The 8,207-nt window shown below is 55.4% G+C and overlaps 1 protein-coding gene across 1 annotated transcript in view; it reads right to left on the reverse strand.

Moving 5' to 3' along the window:
- Positions 1 to 6,417, reverse strand: part of LOC105309354 (transforming acidic coiled-coil-containing protein 2-like) — a 126,357-nt gene extending 119,940 nt beyond the window's left edge. The window contains exons 1-2 of the mRNA XM_023526157.1: positions 2,300 to 6,417; positions 1,625 to 1,738 (exon numbers count right to left, since the gene is read on the reverse strand). Of these exons, the coding sequence (XP_023381925.1) occupies positions 1,625 to 1,738; positions 2,300 to 6,417 (4,232 nt within the window). The remainder of the gene's footprint in view (positions 1 to 1,624; positions 1,739 to 2,299) is intronic.
- Between the last annotated feature and the right edge of the window lie 1,790 nt (positions 6,418 to 8,207).

Consider the following 8,207-nt stretch of genomic DNA (forward strand, 5'->3'; position numbering starts at 1 on the left):
GACCAGAGCGAAGCGAACAGGAACACTGGTCGTAACGTGAATGTCCACTGCTAGGTAAACTGATAAGTCACACAACTTGAGCCACTAAGATTTGTTTGCAAAGAGTTCTTACAGCGGGGGCGGGGAAAGACAACTCTGTGACTCTTTAAAGAGGAAAAACAGGAGGTAAAAATACAGAAAAATGATAAATAACAGTAATCGTTAGGTGGTGTGGTCATGAATCTTTCTCTTTTCCTTTATACTTTTCTACATCTTACGAATTCTCTAATATCAATTTAGAAATCATAATTTTAAATTTTAAAGTGATTAAAACAACATGCTATGAAACACTTCTCAAAGTACTATATGTCTGGCCTTGAGATTTCCGAGAAGGTGATGAAACATCCAGGGGCATTAAAGGAGCTCATATATCATTCGTGGGGAGAGGGAGGTTCTCCTGGTTAGACAGATATTTTTCCTACCCTTTAAGTGGGAATGTCAAAATACATCCCGGCACGGGCTGTAGGGAATTATGTGCTAAGTCAGCAGCAGAGACAAGTGTCCAGTGCAGATTAAAACTGCATCTGTCTCAGCAGAATGCGCCTGCCTCTCGCCGGCCCAGACTTAGGAGAGCTGCCTTCCTAGGGCAGGAAAGGCAGCTGGGTGTCAGTGGAAGAGCTCAGACTGGACAGACAGGTGATTGCGCATTCTTTCAGCATATGCGAAACATGAGTCGTCATTTATAAAATGCCTGCAGCTGTTTGGGAGGATACACTGGCCGGCCAGCCACAGGTACCAATTTAAAGTCCAACCCTGCCCTGCTCATACATGCAGCATGTGTGCACACACGCGCGTGCGCGCACACACACACACACACACAGAGTGCCAGAACAGCCAAAGGTCTAAGGATGCTGCAAAGCCCGTTCACAATGCATCTGTCCACAACATCTCCATTTCTCCAAAAGGACAAAACTTCCAGGCACCAGCTTTTGCATAACCATCGGTGGCATTTCACTTAAGAAAGAACAGGCAGGCACCCTGCAAGTGCAAAGGTCTGAGATTCACAGTTACATCTGTCATTTGTCCCCCTCTCATTGCGAGATCTCTATGGAGTGTGACTGCTGTTGGTGATTAGACATCCCTGCTTCAGAGACTAAATCTGTATTGAACCCATTTGCCTCAAAAGGTAATAAACTACATTAGTGGTTGTCAAGGGCTCAGGAGGCTGGGGAGTTGGGTGTGATATCTAAGGTGTGCAGGATTTCCTTGGGGGATAACAATGTTCTAAAGTTGATTGGAGTGATGGTTGCACAAATCTGTGATTATACCAGAAAGCCATTGAATTGTATACTTTAAACAAGTGTATTATACAGTATATGAATTACATCTCAATAAAGCTGTTCGTTTGGGTTTTTTATAAGCTCAGATAGGAAAGTAACTCCATTCAATGCCTTTTACCACAGTGGAGCCTTCAGTCACCCCAGGCCCTTCTTTACCCATATGAAGAATTGGGAATGGCCATTTGCCACTTTCTGAGATAAGGACTCACGTGTGAACAGTACTCTCCTTTGCAAAACATCCAGTGTGTCTCTCTGCTGAGGGAGGCCATCATGGTTCTCCAAAGGCTGTTTACCTTTTCACTTACCTTTCTGCTCCTCCCGCACTTCTGGCCTCATCAGGAATGACCTCACTGGTGACATTTGGAGCCTCCTTCTCAGGAACTGAAGGTAAGGTGGATGGGCCAGGCCCGGAGCACTTTCTGGGAGAATGTAATGAAAGCAATAGATAGTAAGATGGACACTTCTCTTTATATCCTATTTGAAAAGCCCATTTCCCAATTAAAGGTTTACATGACTACTATGCCAAAATCCCTAGGAAAACCTTAGTTTCAGGCAGTCAATGGCTTTAAGATGCTTTTGAATCAGTTAGATCTCTCTGCATAAATAAATCCGAATTCAAAAGCAGATGTATCTGGACTCTGGAAAAACATAAGATTGTCTATAACCTATAACTCAACAGAGTGCTGCCAGCCAGTTAACACTTTGGGTTTTTCAAACAGTTTAAGTAGGATGAATTAAAGAACACAAGAAAAGGCATAAGACATGTTAACGAGCAGCTCCCACACCTCCACCCATTACTCTCACATTTTTCAGACTCTCAGCACGTCCAGAGATTATAAGCAGGTAAACGTAAACAATCGGATATGGAAAACGTAGCTTCTTAACAACCACCCTTCTGTTCGATCGACTTACAGAAATGGGGGTGACAATCACTTTTGAAGCTGGCCCCACATTCCCACAGAATTTATTCTTTTAAGTACCTTTCAGCGTGGGGTGCTTCTGCTGCCAGGTTCTGCAGCTTCGGGTCCCGAGCTTCATCAGGTTCTGGAGGTGAGGAGACACACACCTTCCCGTCCCCAGCAGGCGTGGGAAACTCAGGCGGGGGCTGCTGCTCAGGCTGTTGGTCCCCAGCTGGGCTGTCCCCGCACAGGGTGGGTGCAGCCTCCATCCCTGGAGTCCCCTGAGAGCAGCCTGGGTCCCCACAGGTCCCTGGCAGTGCGGAGGCAGGAGCCAGGGCAGAGAACATCTTCGTAGTGCCTGTTTTGGGCAGGTCACCGGATAGATGTGTCCCTGTCTCAGCTGGATTCAAAGTGACGTCACTTTCTATTTCCCCAGTGGCACCTGCCACCAAGCTGGGCTCCAGAGGAGTGTCTGCCACTTCTCCAGCTACTGGCTCAGGGGTGGTCTGGTTGCCCAGGTCATTTTGTGTTTCCAAGATCCCAGAAACACCTCCATGCCTCCCCTCGCCCCCAAGTGTATTGGGGGTCCGGGGGTCACTGACAGCTTCGGCCACAATCGGAGCGTCCCCATGGGGAGAAGATGCTCCTGGGGCAGAGGTGGACACCAGCACGTCACCTGGAGCCTCTGGAGGACTGTCATTGGTGGATGTTTCCTGGTGCTGTCTTTCAGAAGGAATTCTGTTACCTTGAACCAAGTCCCCTTCCTTGTGGTTCTGGGGAGCCACCTGTAAGCCAGCAGCTTTCTCCACGGGAGTGTCTGGAGAAGCAGCCCGTGAAGAAAGACTGGACACTGATTCCTGCTGGCCACTTCCCTGCTGTGAGTGGGCCTGGCCTCCGCCCCCCAGCCCAGCTTCTCCCGTCTCCTCTGGCTTCTCACTTTCCTTCAGCATCTGCGGGACACCAGTCATCTCCTTCCCCGCGCTGGCACCTGGCAGGTTCTGCTCTACGACCGGCCCCACCAGCCGCGGCAGCTTCTCTGGAGCTGGATCCCGGGGAACCAGATGGGAAATCTCAGCCTCTCCAGCCAACTCTCGGTTCTTCTCCTTGGAGTCCACGCAGAGTCCAGCAGGAGGGGCAGCGAGTGGGGCTGCAGCCACTCCTTGAGTCCCATCCAGAAGCTTCTCTGGGCTTGACAGCACCATGGGGGCCTTGCCCGCCACACTCCTGCTCGCTCCTGCCTTTTCTCCCGGTGCACGCTGGGGCCGGTCGGCAGTGAGCACTCCGAGCACAGACTTCTCGAAGATCTTGGTGATGTGCTCCCTGAAGTCAGGGAGCCCGGCGATCACGCTAGCCGGCCGGGTGCTGGCGTCTGCACTGCGCGATGCGCCCTCCCTCAGGTCCTGGGGAGGACCCGCCATCCTCTGCTTGCTGCTTTCCACCTCCTGGGCTGCCTCACCCGCCGTGCCCTCCTCACCGGCCGGGCACACGGTGATCTCACAGGCCTGGGCATCTGCCCCGGCAACTCTTGCCACCTTCTGCTCCCCTGTTGTCTGCTTACCATTGGCCAGAAGCGGCGTCCTGTCCAGGTAGGGCACGGAGTCCACGAGTCCCTCAAAGATCCCAGCTTTGGGGGTTTCGCTGCTGGCTCGCACCGCAGAGACGTCCCCACCTGCGGCTCCTGGCTCCAGGGGGCCGCCAGCAGACAGCTTCCTGGAGCCGGCATCTTCCGAGGCAAGCAGGGGCTCCCCCGTGGAGCAAGTGCTTTCAGCAGGTGCCCTGGGGCCTTGAGAGGAAACCGCCTTCACCCCACGGTCTTCTGCCCCTCTCCTGGCAGCACCATCGATATGCAGATAAGGCGTGTCAGGAGCAGCCTCTTCTGGGGGCCCAGACGGCAGGAGCCTCTTTGGGTCAGGGACAACCTGGGCTGCAGAAATATCAGCTGTGCCCCTGGGAATCCCACGCAGCTCTCCTGCCTGCGGCAAGGCATCCTGGCAGCTGGCCGAAGGCTGGTCAGCTTGGCCAGGCTCACCCGGGGCAGAGGCAGGAGCTGGCTCCTCAGGGGAGGGGCACTGATCAGCCTGAAGGAAGCCGCCACTCAAGACAGCTTCTCCTGGCTCCTCCGGAGCCCGCTGCATCCCCAGGTTGCCTTCATCAGCGTCCCCCCCAATGTCAGCAGCCACACCTTCCTCTTCTTGCTTCTTGGCTGATGGGAAACTTCCAAGAAGCTTCTGGGCCTCTACATCCGAGGCGGCCGGGCACTCCATTTCCTTCTGCGGGGCCGGCACGGGTTGCTGCTTGCCTTCCTGGGTTTCTTCACACGCCTGTCTCTCCGGAGCATCCTGAGTGGGTGTGACGCTGGGGCTGGCAGGCGCTGGGGCTGGCAGGCAGCGAGCTGCATCCAGGAGGGCTACTGAGTCAGGCTGACAAGGTGGGGCCACCGCTGTGTTCCCACTTGCCTTTTTTGTCTTACCCAAGCCCTGGAGTGGGGGCCAGGCGTCAGCTGCTTCAGAAACACCTGCTTCCCCAAGACATGCTTCTTCATGCTGGCTGCCGGCTTTCAGCACAGCGACCGGCTCCTGTCGGGGCTTGTTCAGCCCCTGCCCGGCACAGCAGCCGTCCTTTGTGCCTGAGTCTTGTAAGGTGTCTGCGGCAGGAGGCGAGAGCGCGGAGGGCTGACAGCCAGTGCATGCTCCCTTCCGCCCCTTCTCTTCCAGTGCAGGCGACTCCAGTCTTACTGGTGCTGACAACTCCGACCGCTCTGTCACAGGACTCTCCGGAGCCGTGACCTTGGGAGCTGAACTTGGAGCATCAGACAGACTGCCTTTGCGGCACTCACTCTGAAGTTCTGATCCTGAAGCCTGCTCCTCATCTCCACGAGCGGGCAAGCACGCGTCCTCTCGAGGTTCCACGGGGATGTGGATTTGGGGAGGATCCGTACCTGGGTTCTTAACACCTGGAGCGGCCTCTTTCTCGTTCTCACGCGGTTGGGACTTCTCCCTGAGCGTATCAAGGACCGATGCCTCTGGGTCCAACTGGGAAGGCTCGAGATGGTCCTCGGAAGATATCGAGGGCCCCTGCGGGGCAGCTACTCGTATCCGGCTGTCCCCTGGGCAGGACAGGTTTCCCTGCTGATCTTGCTCTGGGCTGAGTGTCGTGAGCCCACAGTCCACTGCCAAGCTCTCCCCCTCAGGGGGATGTGGCCCCTCGGCTTGGACTTCCTGTCCAGCTGCATCACGCCCCAGCCCACGGGGGTGGGAGGATGTAAGCAAGTCCTCCCCATCACAGCTGCTGGACCTCTCCCCAGACAGGTGGCTCCCCGTCTTTATTTCAGACATGCTCTCCACCTCCTGGGCTTTGGGGACAGCCTCTGCGGCAGGAGTTGACAGGAAGTCTGATTTCTCAGATTCTAAAGCAGGAAGGGAGGCCATTCTTTCCAGCCCCCCCACGTCCTGAACGGTGTCGAGACATGTGGACGGAGGTCCTAGCCCCTCCCAGACAGCTCCTTCAGGAACAGTGAGTTCACCAGCTCCATCTGGCCCGGGGGTCAGGACAGGATCCTGCTCACGGAGCTGATGCAGTGAACCTGACGCGTGGACCTCACGGTCTCCCAGCATCCCGCAGGCCACTGAGCTGCGAGCTGCAGCTTCTGACGGAGGCCCAGGCCTGTCAGTCTGCCCGGGAGTCCCGGCTCTGAGAAGCTGTGCTGAGGCCGTGCTTGGAAGGACTTTGCTCCCCACATCGCTGTCATTGGTTACCTTTGACACCTCGTCTTTCGGCATCTCTGGGTTGGGCTTACAGCTGAAGGCCTGGTGTTGCTCTCCCCATGGGTCTCCCACGTCTGCACCATCAGGTGGCTCTGGGGCTTCTTCCTGTCGTGTAGGGTCAGCCCCAGGTATTCTGCTTCCCTCCTTAGCCACAGCTGGACTGTCAGGGGCCTTCACTTCGTCCTTGGGCCCTGGCGACCTTCTGGCACTTTCATCTGATGCACTGGGAGGAGGAGGCAGCCCCCCTTGTTGGACTTCATGGCTTTGCTCCCTGTGCCAGAGCTCTCCCCTCTCCTCCTGGGGCAAACAGGCAGAAATCTCTCTGGGGCTCCCTTCGGCACCCTGTCCCTCGCCTCCGATATCAGATGCACGCTTCTCCTGTCCCACCAGCCCTGCATCTGCCAGCTCTGTGGCCGGATCTTTAAGAACGGGCATCTCAGCCCCGGAAACCAACTCTCTGGTCAGCCTGCTGGGTTCTTCTGCAGCAACCGAGGCCTGAGCAACTGGCCGTGCAGAGGGGCTGGAATCTGGACGCGGCTCCCCAGCGCTCACAAGCGAAGCGCCTGCAGGTTGGCTGCCTCCTGCCTCGCAGACAGCTTTACTGTGCTCGGTTCCTCGCGTCCCTGTCTGCGAGTGACACTGAGCATCGCTGGTGTCCAGAGTCTCCGTCCAAAAGCCCCTGCCTCCCAGCACCAGGGCAGGATGTGGGGGATCCCGGGGCAGCTCTGCATGTGGCAGCTGAGCCCCCATTTGCTCTTGGCAGCTTTCCCAGGAAGCAGCGATTGCCTCAGCTTTGTGGGTAGCCCCTGAATTGCTCCCAGTGGTACAGCAGGCCCCAAGGAATTCTGAGTCAGGGGCTAAATGCTGAATTGACATTTCTACGGGGCAACTTCCTCTGTCTGAGGCTCTAGGGGCTGTATCTTGTGGGGTCAGGGTCTCTGGCTTTGGGGGGCACTCCTCTAGGCCAGCCGAATGCTCCTTGCCTGACTGGGCTGCAGGAGGGCTCCTAGGGGTCACTTGTACAGAAGCCGCTTCCTGTCCAGACTCTGGCGGGAGGAGGCCATCTGCAGCCTCCTTCTCCTGGGACGTGAAACCAACAGGCGGGCCATCCACCCCACACAGCTGCCCCTGCATCAGCTCTCTGGGAGGTGCTGGGGAAGCTCCCGGCGACTGGTCAGTGGGGCCGGAGGAAGCAGACTTCTGTCCCTCCTCCTTCGGGTCTTCCTCTCTTCTGGCACTGGGGACCATGGCAACCGCACTGTCCCCCTGAGGCGCCAACGCTGTCAGGGTGTCCCCTGGGGTTTCTGGAGAAAGTTTCCTCCTGGGATGCTGAGTAGGGGGCTGAACAAGGGGCCAGGTTTCGGGTGCTGCTGCTGGGCTTGCTGAGCAAGCTTCCGGGGGGCCCTCAGCAAAGGGCAGGGAGGCTGAAGGGCACTCTTCCCAGGGCACTGGTGGGCTAGGCAGTGGAGAGGCTTCTGGGCCCCCGGCTTTATGTGGGTGCTTCCTTGGCTCAGTCACCTCTGGGGACACGATGCATGGATCCGAGCTGGCGGCGGCGTCAGAAGTGGAGCAGGAGCCTACGTGCCCGACGCTGCCAACAATGAAAACATCGAATGCGTCATCAGTTCTCATGGACGCCAAGGACAGAGCCACATCACAGGCAGAATCACCCCAACCCTCCCCGACAAAGGCCACTAAACACACCATCCCCATGCAGCTCATTTCCCCCATGAAAAGACCCCTCACCCACTCCAGGCCCATCCCATAACATTACACATCACTTTCTCCAAAAAAATCAAGGCAGGGAATCTTAAACATTCATGCTGGTCAGTACTGAATAGGGAAACACGGAAACTAACTCACGATGGTATAAAACACAAGAAACTCAGAAAGTTTTAAAATAAGTTTAATATAATTATAGAGGGTTTGAACCAGTTCTGTGCAGTTTATAAGGAGGTCTCAAACACTCCTTAGATGTTTGGGAAAAGGCACAAGTGATCCTTTGACGTTTGTGCTTCGAAATAAAGAGGGATTATTGATAATAGTTAACTTGATTCTTCGCATTCAACAGGTGGTACCGTGAGAGGCATAACCCAAAGTCAATTCTATTTGGCTGTGGAATTTCTGCATGCAACCTATATACACCTCTCGGGAGCTGAATTATACCCATATTTGTCTTGAATACACTTTAGCTGGACAACATGGGAAGAAAAACTCGGAAGCGT

The sequence above is a fragment of the Pteropus vampyrus genome, unplaced genomic scaffold (assembly GCF_000151845.1).
Source record: "Pteropus vampyrus isolate Shadow unplaced genomic scaffold, Pvam_2.0 Scaffold726, whole genome shotgun sequence".
NCBI classification, from domain to species: Eukaryota; Metazoa; Chordata; class Mammalia; order Chiroptera; family Pteropodidae; genus Pteropus; species Pteropus vampyrus.